Genomic DNA, 23543 nt, shown 5'->3' on the forward strand with positions numbered 1-23543 from the left:
GCTTTGAGTTGTCGAAGTCTCGATCTCATTCTTCTCCGAATGTGGCCAAACAAATTCCAGTTTTCAAATGTTCACATAGTTCCTTAGGGCTAAACCATCATTTTACTAAGCGCTGATAAATATTTCTTACTCCAGCAACTTCCATACCACCACTTGAACCATAATAATTTATTATACAACCTTCTTCATGCCTTCTTCATGTTTATGTTTCATATTATCTTTGTATCTGCAGTGCTTGGGAAATAATGCCATTCAGATACCTCGCCTGCTGTTAAATATGTAGCCTGCAAGGTCCCATCAAAAGCTATGGACAGGTTCAAATGGTTCAAATGGCTCTGAGCACTATGGGACTTAACTTCTGAGGTCATCAGTCCCCTAGAACTTAGAACTACTTAAACCTAACTAACCAAAGGACATCACACACATCCATGCCCGAGGCAGGATTCGAACCTGCGACCGTAGCGGTCGCGCGGTTCCAGACCGTAGCGCCTAGAACCGCTCGGCTACTCCGGCCGGCCAATGGACAGGTCCCTGTTTTTATTTCTTTCAAAAACAGCTTCCTCAACTACATCTTTAATATTTCCCTATGCTATATTTTCAATAGCAGAGCCTATTACAATGACGTGTTTGTCAAATTTTGAGGCTAGAGCAGGAAGGTTCATCAGACCACGTAACACGGCAGCTGCAGCCCTGCCCTCACCCATAGACCGTAATTCATAACCAGTCTTATGTGTATTTCAAATAGCTCACCTGTATCTGCAGTAACATAAGAGAAATTGAAAAAATAACATTGTGTTTGCTATAATTGCACATCAGCTCAAATTCACAAGCAGGTCCTACATGTATGTTTGTTTTCAGTGAAACACCACACTTTCTACATTGCCTGCAGCACACATTGCCCTCCAAAACGTCTGATAATAAAGACATTAATTATCTCACATTTTGCAGTTCCAGCCTTTAGTTTCTTGTATTGTTCTTCAATTCCAGCTACTCTTCTTTTTGAAGCAGGAAGATGTAGTGGCAGCACCGTCACTCAATGTATCACTATCAATGTAGAGGTTAGAGGCTACTAGGACGTCAAATACTGACCTAGACGATGAATCAGACGAATTCTGAGTATCCTGTAGTTCCTTGCGCCAATGTACACGCTTGTTAAATACGTTTAGAGGAGGTCTTGGCATGCTGAAAGGAAGAAATGTCAATGACTTCGCCAATTATAACTTAAAAACTCGCACATCGATTTGTTCACAAAGGAAACAACACAAACGGCGCAAAATAGATTGTCAATTGTCTTGCAGTGTAGCCGACAGAAATTGTATTCAATTATATCTCTGGCAAGGAAGGCTAATAAGACATGTTTCGTGTCTCATAAACATGGTGCGGAACATCGTATCCAGCAATTAAAAAAACGATTCAAAATACTAGTATGTAGGTCTTCTCAATATTTTATGCACAGTTTTAAACTAGAAACTCTAAATATTTCGAAAATGCATATTTCAAAAAATCGATTTTCTCATCGAAAACTCATTCTGTGTACCTCTAGAGGAGGTATTATATTAAAATTGAATTAAACGACTGTTTTGAAAACTATCGTTGATTCAACTGATGATGGCGAACGAACGCATCAGGTGAATCAGTATTACTAAATATAAACCATAATATAAAGTTGAACCCAGCTTAAGAAATATTAGAGGGTCACGTAATCTAAGTTTTGGAATTAGCAAGGAAATTCCTTTAAGATGAGACACTTTACTTGTCAGTTATCAGTCGTTTTAAATTCGAAAAAATTACAGGCAGCGTTTTGAAAATACACTCCTGGAAATGGAAAAAAGAACACATTGACACCGGTGTGTCAGACCCACCATACTTGCTCCGGACACTGCGAGAGGGCTGTACAAGCAATGATCACACGCACGGCACAGCGGACACACCAGGAACCGCGGTGTTGGCCGTCGAATGGCGCTAGCTGCGCAGCATTTGTGCACCGCCGCCGTCAGTGTCAGCCAGTTTGCCGTGGCATACGGAGCTCCATCGCAGTCTTTAACACTGGTAGCATGCCGCGACAGCGTGGACGTGAACCGTATGTGCAGTTGACGGACTTTGAGCGAGGGCGTATAGTGGGCATGCGGGAGGCCGGGTGGACGTACCGCCGAATTGCTCAACACGTGGGGCGTGAGGTCTCCACAGTACATCGATGTTGTCGCCAGTGGTCGGCGGAAGGTGCACGTGCCCGTCGACCTGGGACCGGACCGCAGCGACGCACGGATGCACGCCAAGACCGCAGGATCCTACGCAGTGCCGTAGGGGACCGCACCGCCACTTCCCAGCAAATTAGGGACACTGTTGCTCCTGGGGTATCGGCGAGGACCATTCGCAACCGTCTCCATGGAGCTGGGCTACGGTCCCGCACACCGTTAGGCCGTCTTCCGCTCACGCCCCAACATCGTGCAGCCCGCCTCCAGTGGTGTCGCGACAGGCGTGAATGGAGGGACGAATGGAGACGTGTCGTCTTCAGCGATGAGAGTCGCTTCTGCCTTGGTGCCAATGATGGTCGTATGCGTGTTTGGCGCCGTGCAGGTGAGCGCCACAATCAGGACTGCATACGACCGAGGCACACAGGGCCAACACCCGGCATCATGGTGTGGGGAGCGATCTCCTACACTGGCCGTACACCACTGGTGATCGTCGAGGGGACACTGAATAGTGCACGGTACATCCAAACCGTCATCGAACCCATCGTTCTATCATTCCTAGACCGGCAAGGGAACTTGCTGTTCCAACAGGACAATGCACGTCCGCATGTATCCCGTGCCACCCAACGTGCTCTAGAAGGTGTAAGTCAACTACCCTGGCCAGCAAGATCTCCGGATCTGTCCCCCATTGAGCATGTTTGGGACTGGATGAAGCGTCGTCTCACGCGGTCTGCACGTCCAGCACGAACGCTGGTCCAACTGAGGCGCCAGGTGGAAATGGCATGGCAAGCCGTTCCACAGGACTACATCCAGCATCTCTACGATCGTCTCCATGGGAGAATAGCAGCCTGCATTGCTGCGAAAGGTGGATATACACTGTACTAGTGCCGACATTGTGCATGCTCTGTTGCCTGTGTCTATGTGCCTGTGGTTCTGTCAGTGTGATCATGTGATGTATCTGACCCCAGTAATGTGTCAATAAAGTTTCCCCTTCCTGGGACAATGAATTCACGGTGTTCTTATTTCAATTTCCAGGTGTGTAATAGTGAATTCAAGTATGATCGATATGATGTTAATATACATTGAAGACAGTTTGATGTTGTTGTTGTTGTTGTGGTTTTCAGTCCTGAGACTGGTTTGATGCAGCTCTCCATGCTACTCTATCCTGTGCAAGCTTCTTCATCTCCCAGTACCTACTGCAACCTACATCCTTCTGAATCTGCTTAGTGTATTCATCTCTTGGTCTCCCTCTACGATTTTTACCCTCCACGCTGCCCTCCAATGCTAAATTTGTGATCCCTTGATGCCTCAAAACATGTCCTACCAACCGATCCCTTCTTCTAGTCAAGTTGTGCCACAAACTTCTCTTCTCCCCAATCCTATTCACTACCTCCTCATTAGTTACGTGATCTACCCACCTTAACTTCAGCATTCTTCTGTAGCACCACATTTCGAAAGCTTCTATTCTCTTCTTGTCCAAACTGGTTATCGTCCATGTTTCACTTCCATACATGGCTACACTCCATACAAATACTTTCAGAAACGACTTCCTGACACTTAAATCTATACTCGATGTTAACAAATTTCTCTTCTTCAGAATCGATTTCCTTGCCATTGCCAGTTTACATTTTATATCCTCTCTACTTCGACCATCATCAGTTATTTTACTCCCTAAATAGCAAAACTCCTTTACTACTTTAAGTGTCTCATTTCCTAATCTAATCCCCTCAGCATCACCCGATTTAATTTGACTACATTCCATTATCCTCGTTTTGCTTTTGTTGATGTTCATCTTATATCCTCCTTTCAAGACACTGTCCATTCCGTTCAACTGCTCTTCCAAGTCCTTTGCCGTCTCTGACAGAATTACAATGTCATCGGCGAACCTCAAAGTTTTTACTTCTTCTCCATGAATTTTAATACCTACTCCGAATTTTTCTTTTGTTTCCTTTACTGCTTGCTCAATATACAGATTGAATAACATCGGGGAGAGGCTACAACCCTGTCTCATTCCTTTCCCAACCACTGCTTCCCTTTCATACCCCTCGACTCTTATAACTGCCATCTGGTTTCTGTACAAATTGTAAATAGCCTTTCGCTCCCTGTATTTTACCCCTGCCACCTTCAGAATTTGAAAGAGAGAATTCCAGTTAACGTTGTTAAAAGCTTTCTCTAAGTCTACAAATGCTAGAAACGTAGGTTTACCTTTTCTTAATCTTTCTTCTAAGATAAGTCGTAAGGTTAGTATTGCCTCACCTGTTCCAACATTTCTACGGAATCCAAACTGATCTTCCCAGAGGTCCACTTCTACCAGTTTTTCCATTCGTCTGTAAAGAATTCGCGTTAGTATTTTGCAGCTGTGACTTATTAAACTGATAGTTCGGTAGTTTTCACATCTGTCAACACCTGCTTTCTTTGGGATTGGAATTATTATATTCTTCTTGAAGTCTGTGGGTATTTTGCCTGTCTCATACATCTTGCTCACTAGATGGTAGAGTTTTGTCATGACTGGCTCTCCCAAGGCCATCAGTAGTTCTAATGGAATGTTGTCTACTCCCGGGGCCTTACATCGACTCAGGTCTTTCAGTGCTCTGTCAAACTCTTCCCGCAGTATCGTATCTCCCATTTCATCTTCATCTACATCCTCTTCCATTTCCATAATATTGTCCTCAAGTACATCGCCTTGTATAAACCCTCTATATACTCCTTCCACCTTTCTGCCTTCCCTTCTTTGCTTAGAACTGGGTTGCCATCTGAGCTCTTGATATTCATACAAGTGGTTCTCTTCTCTCCAAAGGTCTCTTTAATTTTCCTGTAGGCAGTATCTATCTTACCCCTAGTGAGACAAGCCTCTACATCCTTACATTTGTCCTCTAGCCATCCCTGCTTAGCCATTTTGCACTTCCTGTCGATCTCATTTTTGAGACGTTTGTATTCCTTTTTGTCTGCTTCATTTACTGCATTTTTATATTTTCTCCTTTCATCAATTAAATTCAATATTTCTTCTGTTACCCAAGGATTTCTATTAGCCCTCGTCTTTTTACCTACTTGATCCTCTGCTGCCTTCACTACTTCATCCCTCAGAGCTACCCATTCTTCTTCTACTGTATTTCTTTCCCCCATTCCTGTCAATTGTTCCCTTATGCTCTCCCTGAAACTCTCTACAACCTCTGGTTCTTTCAGTTTATCCAGGTCCCATCTCCCTAAATTCCCACCCTTTTGCAGTTTCTTCAGTTTCAACCTGCAGTTCATAACCAATAGATTGTGGTCAGAATCCACATCTGCCCCTGGAAATGTCCTACAAATTAAAACCTGATTCCTAAATCTCTGTCTTACCATTATATAATCTATCTGATACCTTTTAGTATCTCCAGGATTCTTCCATGTATACAACCTTCTTTTATGATTCTTGAACCAAGCGTTAGCTATGATTAAGTTGTGTTCTGAGCAAAATTCTACCAGGCGGCTTCCTCTTTCATTTCTTAGCCCCAATCCATATTCACCTACTATGTTTCCTTCTCTCCCTTTTCCTACTGACGAATTCCAGTCACCCATGACTATTAAATTTTCGTCTCCCTTCACTACCTGAATAATTTCTTTTATCTCGTCATACATTTCATCAATTTCTTCATCATCTGCAGAGCTAGTTGGCATATAAACTTGTACTACTGTAGTAGGCATGGGCTTTGTGTCTATCTTGGCCACAATAATGCGTTCACTATGCTGTTTGTAGTAGCTAACCCGCACTCCTATTTTTTTTATTCATTATTAAACCTACTCCTGCATTACCCGTATTTGATTTTGTATTTATAAATCTGTAATCACCTGACCAAAAGTCTTGTTCCTCCTGCCACCGAACTTCACTAATTCCCGCTATATCTAACTTTAACCTATCCATTTCCCTTTTTAAATTTTCTAACCTACTTGCCCGATTAAGGGATCTGACATTCCACGCTCCGATCCGTAGAATGCCAGTTTTCTTTCTCCTGATAACAACGTCCTCTTGAGTAGTCCCCGCCCGGAGATCCGAATGGGGGACTATTTTACCTCCGGAATATTTTACCCAAGAGGACGCCATCATCATTTAATCATACAGTAAAGCTGCATGTCCTCGAGAAAAATTACGGCTGTAGTTTCCCCTTGCTTTCAGCCGTTCGCAGTACCAGCACAGCAAGGCCGTTTTGGTTAGTGTTACAAGACCAGATCAGTCAATCATCCAGACTGTTGCCCCTGCAACTACTGAAAAGGCTGCTGCCCCTCTTCAGGAACCACATGTTTGCCTGGCCTCTCAACAGATACCCCTCCGTTGTGGTTGCACCTACGGTACGGCCATCTGTATCGCTGAGGCACGCAAGCCTCCCCACCAACGGCAAGGTCCATGGTTCATGGGGGGGACAGTTTGATATGCAACGGAAAATTGTTTTAAGCTAATGCTAATATGAATTAAAATACTGCTAGTCTTAAGGCAGCTTAGTTCTAGTATGAAATAAATATGAGTTCTTAGTGTTTGTGACCTCACATCCCGCCAGGTGGTAGGGAGAGGGATATTTATAACTAGATTTTACAGAGAAACCAAAAGGCAATTCAGAATGAACTGATGTGGGGGTAGGTATTGTAGAACTAATACTTTTAATTAGAGCATCTAGATCTACAACTGTACTCCGCAAGACACTTGACCGTGTGTGACGGTAGGATACTTCTTGTACCACTAACTGTTCCCCACTAACATGTCTGATGGCCGGCCGCTGGTGGCCGAGCGGTTCTAGGCGCTACAGTCTGGAAGCGCGCGACCGCTACGGTCGCAGGTTCGAATCCTGCCTCGGGCATGGATGTGTGTGATGTCCTTAGGTTAGTTATGTTTAAGTAGTTCTGAGTTCTAGGGGACTGATGTCCTCAGATGTTAAGTCCCATAGTGCTCAGAGCCATTTGAACCATGTTTGATGTCTGTTGTCTGAGTCCACGCAGGATACTGTGGCCTATGCGCAGTGACCAATTTTCGTCTAAAGCGCTGGCCGAGTTTATTCGGTTGTTCGGAAGGGGGGACCGAATATTGTCTGCGACCTTTCGGCCGTTCGGCGATGGCAGAATCGAGGTTCACGCTCTGCAGTTTTCCACAGACAATTTTACAGAAACTATTCGGTAAAAGAAATTCATTTTTGCCTCACTCACAGCTTTATATGTTAGCTTCATGATGATTTGCCCGACATTACGTTAATGGTCATAGTTATTGTCATACTTGCATGTAAATAAGACAATGCGCGAACGTTGAAATATATATATATATATATATATATATATCAACGTTCGCGCATTGTCTTATATATATATATATATATATATATATATATATATATATATATATATATATATATATATATATATATATATATAGGGTGATTCAGGAGGAAAGGTACACGGTTTGAGGAGCGATAGTATTAGTGATTCTCAACAGAAAAACTTCATATGGATGTATGCCCTATTCCGTATGGTTTCCGAGATAGAACACATTTAATATCAGTGTTGTACGTTTTTCTTCAATAACTCGAAAACCGCACTCTCTAGCGAAAACGTGTCGCAGTACAAAATTAAACTATATTAAATTTCCTACAGATAAGGTCCTATTCATTTTTTTTCTCTAGAACTAATGATTTGTGCGAAGAGAGCACGAGAATGTTGAAAAACTCTCTCGAATCACATGCGCTGTAGTTTACGTAGTTTTTGTAGGCCAATTTGAGGTAGCACATTGAGGTAGCAAGTTGAGACAAACAGTTTGATACGGGACACTTTTAGTCTATAAAGTCGGGAAACTATCTCAAATTGGCCTACAAAAACTACGTAAGCTACAGCGCATGCGCGTCGAGTGAGGTTTTCAACATTTTCGCACTCTCTTTGCACAAACCATTAGTTCTTGAGAAAAAAATGAATAGGACCTTATCTGTAGGAAATTCAATATAGATTAATTTTTGTACTGCGACACCTTTTCGCTGGAGGGTGCGGGTTTTTCGAGTTGTTCAAGAAATAGGTACAAAAGTGATATTAAATGTCTTCTATCTCTGAAACCATTCGGAATAGGGCATACGTCCATATAAAGTTTTTTGTTCAGAATCACTAATACTATCGCCCCTCAAAGTGTGTACCTTTCCTCCTGAATCACTATATATATATGGTGGGTGTGTGTGTTTAGAAATGATATTGAATTTTCCTTTAGACTTGGGTGGAGGTCTGTATCTTCAACAATGGCGAGAAAACTGATCTGATGTAGCATGGTCATTTGCGGTCAGGCATACCAATGATAAAACCAGAGTGAAATATTCAGAACATTCCTCATATTTCATACACCCTTTCAGACATTGAAATGAGATTTTGGCAAGTAATAGCACACAGATGACAGTATTTTGCCATATGGTTGTTATGCAAAACTTCATTATCTACCTGGTTATTCCAGTAACTACACACTTTTTTGATATAATGTAATTTTTAAGAGCCATTGATTGCTGGTGAAACGAGAAATGTTACAGGTTTTGGAAGATCTTAAATGAGGACATTGCAGGTGTACTTTGTACCGAGGATATGCTTTTTCATAAGCTAGAGACATTAATTTTCCACAGTTCATCACTTAATAAACTTAACAAACCACTGTTTCAAAATTCTCTCGCAACTGTGTCTGCACAACATGTTAGTGAGGTGAGACTGTGTAAATTCCGCTATGTTTTGGCAAAGGAAGCAAATTTTAAGATGGCAACAAGAGAAAAGTGTAGGTTTGACTCAAAATGTGACACTTATGACGCTGATCTGAAAGTTAATGGTTAACAAGTCACGCGAAAATGAATCGGTGCTTTTGTTGCATTTCCTTCAGAATTCATTTTAGATACTAACTAAAGCAGAGCTGAAAGATGTTTTTGTACGTGGAAGGGCTCCATTTAATATCTATAAGGAATATGAGCGGAAGCTTCATTTAAGAACGACGCTTCCCCTCCAGCGCCCAGCATTTCCGCTACAGCGACTGCCCACAACCCCCACCACTACCACTCTCTATGCAAGCCCTGCCGATCGCGCATCTACCGGCCAAGGTATCTGTGTGGACTCTGCTGTGATATTCTTTTGTGAGTTGCGTTTACTTCAAAGTATTGTGATACGGAGACATGTTTTCACTTTTAAATATTTACACGACACATAGCTGGAAAACATGATCGCACACTAAGAAGTTCTGGGATCAGAAATCTGTGGATGACTGTAAGCAGTTTAATTCGTTGTACGACATTGATAAAATCGACAAGTTGTATTGACTGGGGGCTTGGAGTTTTTCTTTATCGACCGCAAGCGCTGACGGTACCCCCGCGCGCCGCAGGTGCTGTGCTGCGCTTCTCGTCGCTGGGCGGCGCGCCGGCCACCAACTTCTGCCGCGGGCTGCGGCTGTCGCAGCGCGCCCTCTCCGGCAGCGGGCGGCCGCCGCGCCTGCACTTCCACTGCCCGTGGTGCGGCTACGACTGCGAGGGCCGGCCCTTCAGCCTCGAGTACGCCGCCAGCGACGCCGACGGCCGCCACCGCGACTACGGCCGCTTCCTCTTCACCATGCCGCCGCACAACTACGTAGGTACGGCAGGCTAATGGCTCTCCTATAACTACACAACTGGCCATTAAAATTGCTACACCAATAAGAAATGCAGAAGATAAATGGGTATTCATTGGACAAACATATTATACTAGAACTGACATGTGATTACGTTTTCACACAATTTGGGTGCATAGATCCTGAGAAATCAGTACCCAGAACAGCCACCTCTGGACGTAATAACGGCATTGATACGCCTGGGCATTGAGTCAAACAGAGCTTGGATGGCGTGTACAGGTACAGATGCCCACACAGCTTCAACACGATACCACAGTTCATCAAGTGTAGTGACTGGCGTACTGTCACGAGCCAGTTGCTCGGCTACCATTCACCAGACGTTTTCAGTTGGTGAGAGATCGGGAGAATATGCTGGCCAGGACAGCTGTCGAACATTTTCCGTATCCAGAAAGGCCCGTACAGGACCTGCAACATGCGGTGGTGCATTATTCTGCTGAAATGTAGGGTTTCGCAGGGATCGAATGAAGGGTACAGCCACGGATCGTAAACACTGGACTCGCATTCGGGAGGACGACGGTTCAATCCCGCGTCCGGCCATCCTGATTTAGGTTTTCCGTGATTTCCCTGAATCGCTCCAGGCAAATGCCGGGATGGTTCCTTTCAAAAGGGCACGGCCGACTTCCTTCCCCGTCCTTCCCTAATTTGATGAGACCGATGACCTCGCTGTCTGGTCTCCTTCCCCAAAACAACAACCAACCACGGGTCGTAACACATCTGAAATGTAACGTCCACTGTTCAGAGTGCCGTGAATGCGAACAAGAGGTGACCGAGACGTGTAACCAATGGCACCCCATACCATCACGCCGAGTCATACGTCAGTATGGCCACGACGAATAAACGCTTCCAATGTGCGTTCACCGCGATGTCGCCAAACACGGATGCCACCATCATGATGCTGTAAACAGAACCTGGATTCATCCAAAAAAAATAGCGTTTCGCAATTTGTGCACCCACGTTCGTCGTTGAGTACACCATCGCAGGCGCTCCTGTCTGTGATGCTGCGTCAAGGGTAACCGCAGCCATGGTCTCCGAGCTGATAGTCCATGCTGCTGCAAACGTCGTCGAACTGTTCGTGCAGATGGTTCTTGTCTTGCAGACGTCCCCATCTGTTGACTCAGGGATCGAGACGTGGCTGCACGATCCGCTACATCCATGTGGATAACATGCCTGTCATCTCGAATGCAAGTGATACGAGACCGTTGGGATCCAGCACGGCGTTCCGTATTACCCTCGTGAACCCACCGACCTTTATCAATGTCGGAAACGCAATGGTACGCACTTCTCCTCCTTACACGAGGCATCACAACAACGTTTCACCAGGCAACGCCGGTCAACTGCTGTTTGTGTATGAGAAATCGGTTGGAAACTTCCCTCATGTCAGCACGTTGTAGGTGTCGCCACCGGCGCCAACCTTGTGTGAATGCTCTGAAAAGCTAATCATTTGCCTATCACAGCATCTTCTTCCTGTCGGTTAAATTTCGCATCTGTAGCACATCATCTTCGTGGTGTAGCAATTTTAATGGCCAGTAGTGTAACTTACGTGTTACGACAGTATGTGGTTTCCAAGCAACAGCGCATTGACGATTTATCATAGACACGTCAAAAATAGTTACAACCAAACTTCTGTTAATGACACATCGGCCGTAAAAATCCTTTGTTGATTTTAAGATTAACAAAACTGTATGGAATCACTTTGGTTATGGATTCGACGGGTGCATAACACTTTGTTTTGCATGTTAGTATTCCGGTTGCTAAAGCTTTATTTATCGATTGTCATTTCTTACTGTGCGACATTTGCATTCAGTGTGGAAGATTCAAAAATTGGGTATGTGGATACCGCATGCTCTAAGCCAAAATCACAAAAGCCAGGGGTGGCCGTAGGTGGCCGTATGTGCATCTCTGCTCGTTCGTCATCAATTGGCTCCTGAACAACACCGACCATTCCTATCCTGTATCGTTACTGGTGTAAACTTTCTAAAAAAATCCTGTATGTGAGAAAACTGAATATATTAATTTCAAAAACTTTCTCTTCATGTAACATGTACTTTTAAGTATCGTACTCAATTGCTGAGCAAAATTGACTGTTCGATGGCCCCGTGTAGCGCATGTGAACAGTGTCCTGAAATAAATCCTTAAACTTCATGAAATGCAAAATTTGAAATAAACAAAATGAATCCAATTAAATGCCAAAAGAAACTAATTACGTGCACAATGAAAACTATACAACTAAAACTCACAACTGAAGTACATTATGGTCGTTGCGTGATATGAACTGCAATGTTTGATTTCGAATATCCACAAAAATACCTTACTGCTGTACTCGGAAGAAAATAACTGTTTGAAATTACCAGTACTGATACTAAAAGTTAATCTCCCTGCTACCACGACGTTTAACAATCCAGACTACCCGGTATTTTCAAGAATGGAAGGTAATATCTGCCCTGAAATAAAACTGACTAACCTCTTACTCACAATGCTGTTTTTGTGTCTGGAATGCTGACATTCCCGAAACAAAATATAAATCAGCAGATACAGTAGCGACTTTAATTTTTTTTTTTTTTTTTGTGTCATATCATCTGTTGCTGCGTGTGGCGTAAAGTACAATGCAAACATGACAGAGAATTTAAAACTTCACTGTGAATCATGGAGATGGGTTTTACTTCAAACAAAATCGTTTTTGAGGAATGAAACTCTGTTTCTTGACAAAAACGCTGCACAACAGAAGACTATAATAATTTCAAAATTCTCTCATTAGTAAAATTACAGACATCACAACTAATTACGTAATTTGTGACAAAATGAAAAACAAAGAGATCGAATTTACATTATCCATAGACCATATGAAACGCAGGCCGCGCATGTCCCTATCTCTGGCGTCTTAAGGCTTGAAACGAACATCTAAGTCACGTGACTCGAGGCAGAAAGCCGAGTTCCCATCTTTACGCACTGTGTGAAGTGGAACTGACAGTTACAGTTTTCCCCATTTATAGCTAAAATAAAGCACTGATTTTGACATTTCAACGAACTGTAATACTACTGTTGCACATGTAGTAGTGCAGCTAACGTAGTTTCTCCGAAATTCTTGATAATAAAGCAATGGTGATCGTTTTTACATGTAGTCAAGTTGAAACGTATTGACAGTTCTTTTTAACAAGCGACAGAATAATTGTTGTTAGTGAATACTCTTTTTTGGCACCATGAATTCTTGTAGTTCACCACTTCCACTGGAGAGGAAGACAGTATAATAATCCCGCATACAGCATTAGTTTTCTAACGATTCCACAAGAATGTATGTGAAATGTTATATGCTTGTGTAAGAAAACAAATTCGTTTATGTGCATAATATCAGGTATTTACACAAAATAAGCGCATATATTTTCTGACTTTTTCTCAATCCAGTACAGATAGGAAGCGTAATTACAAAACGTTGATTATACTTGTGTAGTCAGCTAGATATTAAGTGGAGCAAGATTCAATCAGATCCTCACCAACACTGAAGATTGCATTAATCTGTCAAAGTGTGACTTTGCAGTTCTTATAGCTGGTTCCAATGATGTATACTATAATGAAACAGCTGCAGCAGCAGCAACAGCTCTGAAGACAACACTGGGCAAGTTAACAAACACAAATGTTATATTATTTAAAATACCTCATCGCTGCAATTTAATTGAATTATCGTGTGTAAACAGAGAAATAGCCAAAGTTAACAAGCATTTTGAAACAATTTGCAAACAGTTTAAAAATATAATGCTTTTAGATATTAAGGAATTTCTCAGTTGCAATCATCAACCCTCTGACAGTTGTAACTGCTCGAGAACTTGGCATACCCGAGATGGTCAGGGTCTAAGTGGATTAGCTTAGACACTGCTGGCCCAAAAAATACTTAGTATGGTAAATAATAAATTATCTAGCTTCAGCAATTTAAAACATATGTCACAAAACTCAGAACCCGATCAGGGAAACATATAAGGCTGTGTCAGACTTGGTCAAAACAAAGAGCTTCAGAACATAATACAAAAAACACATTTAAAGTAAATAATCAAACTAAGCCCAATGTAAGCAATGTACCACCTTGCAGTAAAAATGAACTACATTTCTTACATATAAATGTACAATCCTTAAGAAACAAAGTCAGTGAACTACATTGCTGGCTAGAGAAAATTAAGTATGCCAGTCTCTGTGAATGAACATTGGAATAAAAGTGCAAAAATAAGTTTATTTGTACCATTTGACTACTTTTTAGCAAACAAGCTACTGAAAACCAAACAATGTCCATGGTGCAGTGTCAATTTACATCAACAAAAATCTCAATCTAAAATATTCAATCACAGACCTCATAAGCCTGTCTGTTGAAAGACTTTTTGAAGCATCTGCCTTGGTTATACACTCAGAAACTCATTATTGCAACAGTTTACCAATCACTGGCTTCTGATGAGGAGATATTCGAATAAAAACTCTCTGAATCAATCTTACTAAGTGCCAAATATAAGCAATATAAAACATTTATCACAGGATACATTAATATAGATGTAAGAGTAAAGTGATCAAATGTGGTACACATCCTAAATATCTTAAAAACAATGAATTACTACTACTTAAATGAAAAACCGACCAGAATGGAGGCATAGCTTGACAATATAATTAGCAATGTGTGTAGGAATGAAGTAGAGTGGCGTACCATTGAATTAGGACTATCTCCCCATGATGGCATATGACTCAAAATTGTAAATCTGACACTTGATGACACTAGGATGCCAACTACATATAGAACTCTCAAGGAAGAGAACATTGAAATAATGAGAAATGAACTGAGTAGAATAGAATGGGCTGGAATACTAATCATCAACAAAGATACAAATGAAAGCTTTTCTACATTCATATCCAATGTAAAAAATACATTAGACATTAACTGCCCTTTTATTGCAAAGAGTTGTAACCCTAGCAATATGCATAAACCACAACATACAAAAAAGTGGTACATCCCACATCTCAGTAAAATTAGAATCCATTTACTAATGCTGAAGGACAAAACTGAAGACAGTCAAGAAAACAAGAACAGATATATAAACGTAAGAAAAATATACAAATCTGAAGTTAAAGCAGCAAAAGTGAAAGCAAATGAAGAGCATATTTTAAATTCTAAAAACAAATGTAAAGCTGCCTGGAACATAGTTAAAAGTGAGGCAACTATGGGAAACGAATAAATCAGTAGCCCAATTAATTGTAACACTTTAAATGAACACTTCGTAAATTCAGTAAATGCCTATGTACCAAAAAGTGACGATTTAACTGATGTGGAAGCTTTTCTTTTACAATAACAGAATAAAACAGGTAAAAGATTTAACTGGAGTAGAATAACTGCTACAGATATAAATAACTCTGTAAACAAGCTGAAAAACTCTAGAACAGAGGACTACTATGAATTCAGTAAATTTGTAACAATATAATTAAGGAAATTAGAACTCCTCTACTCTAACTTGCAAATAAAATCCTTGAAAATGGAATTTTCCCTGATTGTCTTAAAATTATGGTTACGCTCCCCACAAACAAAAATACTGGTGCAGAAATGCCAGATAATTGTAGACCAGGATCAATTGTCCCTATACTGGCCAAGATCATAGAGACCTGTTCACAAACACAGATTTACATGTATTTTGAAAGCAATAAATTAGTTAATGACAGCCAGTTTGGTTTAAAACTAATCAATCAGCCATAAAAGCTATTAAAAGCCTGATAACTGAAATCCACAGTGCTTTTGAAAGGAAACTGACCAACTGTATAACATTCATAAAATTAAAGCGTTTGATTCAGTGTCACATGAGATAATTGTTAAAAAATTAGAATATTGTGGTACTGCAGACGAACCACTTAACTTGATTAAAGCATACCTAAATAACAGGCAACAGTTAGTGTATGTGAACAATTAAAGGTCAGAACTAATGAAAATTAAAAGAGGAATTCCACATTGGTTCATTCTTGGACCTTTCCTCTTTATTGTCTATGTTAATGACTTCTCAAACTATATAGCCTGCAAAAATGTCTTATATGCTGATGATATGATGATATGACCACGATCTCCGCAGGTGGTAAACAAAAATAATGAACTTTTTGAAAAATGTAGGGTGTAGTGTATTGCTAACCAGTTATGTATAAACAACACAGAAACGGAGGAAATTTGTTTTAATTTGAAGGAACGGAAAGAAGAGAATCACAGTGTCAAACAATTGGGACTAAAAATAGACCAAAGGCTCTCGTGGTATGTCCATATAAGGTATCTGACAAGTAGACTTGCACGTGTGATATTCCTGCTGTATAAACCAAGATATTCTGTCAGTAAAATTTTATTGATGCTTTGCTACTAAGCATTCTTCCAGTCACAACTACAATATGGGAGTCTGTTATGAGATAATTCAACAAGCACAAACTGTGTATTGAAATGGCAAAAGAAAAGCAATTAGTTGTATACCAAGACTGGGACCAAGAGAAACCTGTAAGGAGCATTCAGCGTATTAAACATAATGACCCTCCCAAGTATCTACTAGCGAGTCAACCACAGATATAACTGAACACAGAGTCAAAGACGTTATTCGCTACTCATGCAGTGCGCTCATTCATCTCTCTCCCAGTAAAATAAAGGTGAATTATTTACAACAGCAGAAAGCATATGAGAACCTTACACTGGTGACGAAAAAAGGTGTCTTTATGCTGTCATAAGGGGGAAAAAAAGGTGTGGTTCAGCCCAAGCAAAGCAGAGGTTCCCTATACAAAGACCTGCACGCATCCATGAAAGGCAATGTTATGCATTTGACGGAACAGCGACGGTGTGGTGTACTACGAATTGCTTTCCCCAGGTGTAACCATCACTGCTGACATTTATTGTCAACAACTGAGACGCAGTCCGAGAACAACGACCAGGAAGATACCGTGTAGTGACGCTGCCCTACGATAACTTCCGCTCGCATTCCCCTATACTGACAAAAAACGCTATACAGGAGCTGGGTTGGGAACTCATTCTGCAGCCACCTTATGCACCTGATCTTGCGCCCTCAGATTTTCACCTTTACCGCTCTCGACCGAACAACCTTCAAGGGAATTCCATTCCAGATGAAAATGTGCTCCGAACATCGTTCTTCGCCTCTAAAAAACGGACTGTTGTAAATAGTGAAGGAGAATATATTACTGATGACCAACGTCTTTGTTATGTGTAACTGTTGTGTTTACTAAAGTTGTGGAAAAGTGCTACGAACTTAATAGCTAGAGACCATGAGAGCAGAGTTGAAGAAAATACGTTCGCATCCTAGTACAAGCTAACTTTTCTTTTTTCCCCATCTTCCAATATGTAACACACTCTGGGACTTTCTCTCTCAGGTAAGAGAAATATGTTGTGCAATATTCGATGCTATTTACACATAAGAGTGTGGTCTCCTAGTTGTCAGTTTCTTCAGTTTTGTGACTTCACTCTGATTAAAAGACGAAAGATGAAATTGCTGCGAGTGAAATAACCAGCAATGAGATTTGTATTCTTTCTTGCCACAAATACTTTACCGCTTTTTCCGAATACGTCGCGATTTCCGAGGCTGTGGTTATACAGGACTGAACGAGCAGCAATGACATTTATATTCATGCCTGTAACAAATATTTGGCTGTTTATATCTGAATATGTGGTGATTTCCGAGGGTGTTGCTAGGTAGGCACATCTTCAATTGCTGCGAATAAAACGAGCAGCAGTCATAGTTTTGCTCGCCATAAATATTTTGCTGCGATCGAATTCTCGTTTGTAAATTTGACAGTCAGGACAAAGATCGCACCACACAGCGAACGAGTGACGTCACGTCACGTGACTGGTTTCCGATATCTGCCGAACGGAGGGTGTCATAATATTGGTTTCCGATTTCAGCCGAACGCCAGCCGCACGCCGAGGTACTTCCTAATTTTAGTCATTCGTCTCCCCGTATCCCGTACCAAGTTGCAAGTCGCAAAGAGCACGGTTGCGATCCGCTTTCTTTATTCACCAACGGTGCTTCTCTGAATTAGGATGAAGCCATATATGAGGGTCATTCCAAAAGAATGTGCAACGCTTTCTCCAAAACCCCACATTTATTCTACACTCCTGGAAATTGAAATAAGAACACCGTGAATTCATTGTCCCAGGGAAGGGGAAACTTTATTGACACATTCCTGGGGTCAGATACATCACATGATCACACTGACAGAACCACAGGCACATAGACACAGGCAACAGAGCATGCACAATGTCGGCACTAGTACAGTGTATATCCACCTTTCGCAGCAATGCAGGCTGCTATTCTCCCATGGAGACGATCGTAGAGATGCTGGATGTAGTCCTGTGGAACGGCTTGCCATGCCATTTCCACCTGGCGCCTCAGTTGGACCAGCGTTCGTGCTGGACGTGCAGACCGCGTGAGGCGACGCTTCATCCAGTCCCAAACATGCTCAATGGGGGACAGATCCGGAGATCTTGCTGGCCAGGGTAGTTGACTTACACCTTCTAGAGCACGTTGGGTGGCACGGGATACATGCGGACGTGCATTGTCCTGTTGGAACAGCAAGTTCCCTTGCCGGTCTAGGAATGGTAGAACGATGGGTTCGATGACGGTTTGGATGTACCGTGCACTATTCAGTGTCCCCTCGACGATCACCAGTGGTGTACGGCCAGTGCAGGAGATCGCTCCCCACACCATGATGCCGGGTGTTGGCCCTGTGTGCCTCGGTCGTATGCAGTCCTGATTGTGGCGCTCACCTGCACGGCGCCAAACACGCATACGACCATCATTGGCACCAAGGCAGAAGCGACTCTCATCGCTGAAGACGACACGTCTCCATTCGTCCCTCCATTCACGCCTGTCGCGACACCACTGGAGGCGGGCTGCACGATGTTGGGGCGTGAGCGGAAGACGGCCTAACGGTGTGCGGGACCGTAGCCCAGCTTCATGGAGACGGTTGCGAATGGTCCTCGCCGATACCCCAGGAGCAACAGTGTCCCTAATTTGCTGGGAAGTGGCGGTGCGGTCCCCTACGGCAATGCGTAGGATCCTACGGTCTTGGCGTGCATCCGTGCGTCGCTGCTGTCCGGTCCCAGGTCGACGGGCACGTGCACCTTCCGCCGACCACTGGCGACAACATCGATGTACTGTGGAGACCTCACGCCCCACGTGTTGAGCAATTCGGCGGTACGTCCACCCGGCCTCCCGCATGCCCACTATACGCCCTCGCTCAAAGTCCGTCAACTGCACATACGGTTCACGTCCACGCTGTCGCGGCATGCTACCAGTGTTAAAGACTGCGATGGAGCTCCGTATGCCACGGCAAACTGGCTGACACTGACGGCGGCGGTGCACAAATGCTGCGCAGCTAGCGCCATTCGACGGCCAACACCGCGGTTCCTGGTGTGTCCGCTGTGCCGTGCGTGTGATCATTGCTTGTACAGCCCTCTCGCAGTGTCCGGAGCAAGTATGGTGGGTCTGACACACCGGTGTCAATGTGTTCTTTTTTCCATTTCCAGGAGTGTACATCTTTGCTATTCACGGAGATCGTAGAAGCATTCTTCTCAGTTGTATTGAAATTTAGTTCAACCTCTTTCCTCAAGCAGCGCTGTCACATCATTCCGTCCAGATGTCTGTTGCACTTGATATTTGGAGCAATGTGCTGTTAAATGGTCCAAAGGGCGCTGAGCACTATGGTACTTAACATCTGAGGTCACCAGTCCCCTAGAACTTAGAACTAATTAAACCTAACTAACCTAAGGACATCACACACATCCACGCCCGAGGCAGGATTTGATATTGCGACCGTAGCAGTCACGCGGTTCCGGACTGAAGCGCCTAGAACCGCTCGGCCACCGAGGCCGGAAATGTGCTGTTATTAGAGTGGTCCTGCGTCATTAGAACGAGACAAACATTCACGAGAAATTGAAGAAGGTGTAGACACATGACGCTGTTGGTCGCAGTATTGTAGGCCGTTGGGCCAGCAGTTTACCGGCTGACAGTGGGCAATCCAATACTGGGGACCTCCAGCGCGGCGGCAGACAATGCACTGCACAAACTCCTCACAATGTGCGGCGTATTCACGATGTAATTTTGGCTGACAAACGCATAACAGTGATCGAATTGTCGGTCTGAGGGCGAATAGAACAAGCGAGTGTGTGCAAGATATTGAGATAGTTCAAGCTGAAAAACATTTGCACTACGTGGATTCCAAGAATGTTGACTGACGTCCGCAAAGAAACACAGAAGACGGTGTACACCAAACTTTTGAAACAATTCAAGAATTCTGTAGATGACTTACGTGGAGCAAATGTGACAAGAGATAAAAGCTGGTTGCATTACTTTGCACCAGAGACGAAGAGGCAATCGATAGAATGGCATCGTGAAAAGTAGTTAAAGATGGATAAATAGCGCCTTCAGCAGGAAAGGTGATGGGTATTGCGTTTCTTGATTCAGAAGGGTTATCGCTTATGGAAACCATGCCACACGAACCACAATCAATTCTGACACATATGTGGCAAACCTCTAAAAAACTTAATGCTTGAATTTGTTGCATAATGATGCAATGCTGTTGCATGACAAGACGCTGCCACATTTCAGTGCGAAGACTACCACGGAGATCACAAAGCTTGGGTGAACAACACTGAATCTTCCACCCTACACCTTTGTTCTGACACAGTGTGATTTCCACTTCTTTAGTAAAGTGAAGGAATCCCATATGAAGGGCCAAAATACTGACTTCGGTCTTCTGAAATTTTCCCACAGTGGAAGATCATAATTCAGTCCCTCCTTTCTATCATCGTACGAGGAACAAAATGATAGATACTGAAACAATCAGTCGCAGAACAGAAAAGCAAGTGCAATCGCTTAGTGGTAAAAAGTATTCAAGTCCAGAAGAGATACCTATAAGATTCTACAAATATTATGCGAAACAATTTGCTGCCTTTCTAGAAGCAGTTTGTCGTAGATTTCTGGAGCAACGAAGGGCATGCAGCGAATGGGAAAAAGTGCCGGCCATTCCCGTTTTCAAGAAGGGTCGTAGAACACTTGCACATAATTATAGGCTAATACCACTAACGTCAGTCTGTTGTGGAACTGTGGAATATGTTTTATGCTCAAGAATTATGACGTTTTTTGAGAAAGGAAATCTCCTGTATAAAAACAGCAAGGATTCCGTAAACAGAGATCCTGGGGAAACTCAGCTCGCTCTGTTCCTCCATGAGGTCCACCGCGCCGTGGACAAACGCTCAGGTTGATGCAGTGTTCCTTGACTTCAGGAAGGCATTTGACACCGGCCCGCACTGCCGTTCAGTGAAAAAATACCAGCTTGTCGAGTGTCGGAGCAGATTTGCGACTGGATTCAAGACTTCCTTGCAGACAGAAGTCAACACGTCGCTCTTTATGGAACAAAATCGATAGATGTGAAGGGAATTTCTGCAGTATTCCAAGGAAGTGTGATAGGGCCGTTATTGTTTACAGTGTTTATGAATGATGTAGTAGCAAGAGTCAGATAATCTTGAAACAGTTCACTGATAATGTGGTTGTCCATAATAAAGTAGCAAACACCAGAAGACAGTACCGATTCCCAGAATGACCTGCAGACGATTGCTGCATGGTACAGACTCTGGCAGTTGAACTTGAACGGAAATAAATGTAACATACTGCCCATACATAGGAAAAGAAATCCACTTCTGTACAAATACATTATTGATGACAAACTGCCGGAAACAGTATCTACCATAAACTAAGTGGAGTTACCAAATAACATAAATAGTAGGAAAAGCAGATGCCACACTGAGATTCACAGGAAGAAGCTTACGGGAGATGTAACTCATCCACGAAGGAAGTGGCTTACAAGGCGCTTGTTCGACCGATTCTCCAGTATTGTTCATCCATCGTAGCAGATAGGACTGATAGAAGAGACAGAGAAGACCGAACGAGGAGCAGCGCGTGTCATCACGGGGTCATTTAGCCGGCACGAGAGCGTTGCAGAGATACTCAGCTAACTCTAGTGACAGGCGTTACAAGAGAGGGGTTTTGCATCACAAAGAGGTTTACTATTGAAATTTCAAGTGAGCACTTTCCAGGAAGAGTCGGGCAACATATTACCTCCTCCCACATAAATCTCCCGTAGTGACCACGAAGAGAAAAGTCGAGCCGATACAGAGGCTTGCTGACAATCATTCTGCTCAAGCGCTATTCGCTAATGGAACAGAGTAGTCAGTGGTACCAGAAGTAACCTCCACTACACACTGTTAGTTACCTTGCAGAGTCTGATGTAGATGTAGATGGAATGAGATTTGAAGATGACTCCTTTGTGAAGGCTTTAAACAGTGACCCAAAATGCTGGTCCTGACTTCTACTGTACAGGCCTTATTTTTACGGTGATTTAAGGAAGTTTAAGAGGACAGAAATTATGTGGGAAAAGCTTTTGTATGTCAATGCTTTTAGCAGGATGTCTCTGGAACGACGGCCGTTTACTATCGTGACAAAAAATAAAAATACCTAGAGCCGTCCTTATGATTTTAATTTATTTTGTCGATACCAGTTTCAACGCTTCATTGCGTCATCTTCAGGCTGTCTTTGATGCGGTACAGGTTGATAAGATCCCCATGCATAACCCATCAGTTGCCAGCATTACTGGATATGGAGATAATGTGTTAGCACTCCAACCATCAACTGCCATCTCAACTAGTTGACAGTTGATGGTTGGAGTGCTGACAAATTATCTGCGTATCCTGTAATGCTGACAACTGATGGGTTATGCATGGGGATCTTATCAACCCGTACCGCATCAAAGACAGCCTGAAGATGACGCAATGAAGCGCTGAAACTGGTAACAACAAAATAAATGAAAATCATAAGGACGGCTCTAGGTGTTTTTATTTTTTGTCACGATATGTGGGAAAATGTCGCTTTGTCTCTCAAGAATGTCTGGACATACTGTAAAAATATCAAAAGCACGGAAAATAAATTGGATGTTTGAAAAAACATTGCTAACTTTTTTTCGAGTGACCCTCGTAATAATAGTCTCCATGTTTCCGTAGCTGTAAAATAGGACCAGGTGCTTGCTGCTTCACACTCGGCGAGTGCTCACTCATGTGATGGGCCGGCCGCGGTGGTCTAGCGGTTCTGGCGCTGCAGTCCGGAACCGCGGGACTGCTACGGTCGCAGGTTCGAATCCTGCCTCGGACATGGATGTGTGTGATGTCCTTAGGTTAGTTAGGTTTAAGTAGCTCTAAGTTCTAGGGGACTTATGACCTAAGATGTTGAGTCCCATAGTTCTCAGAGCCATTTGAACCATCATGTGATGGAGGGTGAGAAAACTGCCATCAGTGTGAAGCCAATCTGCATGGAGACCGAGTTGTGGGCAGCGAGACCTAAGGAAGTGGGTTCTTCATGTGCTTGCATTTCTCTACTACACAGTAGTGAAAATGTTCGCTGACTACGGGTTCTGCATCCGTCCGTATCATTAGAAAACTCTTTTTATCATGTAGAGAAGGAAAACTCTTTCAACTGAATGTTACTTTGTTTCTAACCAAACATGTTTTACTTATTCATTCTAGACAACATCAGTTATCTACAATTTAAAGAAAATTATTTAATTATAGTATTCTATTAGGAGATTCCCCCGCCCCCCATGAACCATGGACCTTGCCGATGGTGGGGAGGCTTGCGTGCCTCAACGATACACATAGCCGTACCGTAGGTGCAACC

The 23543-nt window shown here is 42.9% G+C and overlaps 1 protein-coding gene across 1 annotated transcript in view; it reads left to right on the forward strand.

Annotated features, from left to right (window-relative positions):
- The window catches only part of LOC126234976 (uncharacterized), a 241749-nt gene that overhangs the window by 73450 nt on the left and 144756 nt on the right, over nt 1–23543 (forward strand). Inside the window, exon 5 of the mRNA XM_049943714.1 lies at nt 9541–9786. Within this exon, the coding sequence (XP_049799671.1) occupies nt 9541–9786 (246 nt within the window). The remainder of the gene's footprint in view (nt 1–9540; nt 9787–23543) is intronic.

The sequence above is a fragment of the Schistocerca nitens genome, chromosome 2 (genome assembly GCF_023898315.1).
Source record: "Schistocerca nitens isolate TAMUIC-IGC-003100 chromosome 2, iqSchNite1.1, whole genome shotgun sequence".
In the NCBI taxonomy this organism is placed as follows: domain Eukaryota; kingdom Metazoa; phylum Arthropoda; class Insecta; order Orthoptera; family Acrididae; genus Schistocerca; species Schistocerca nitens.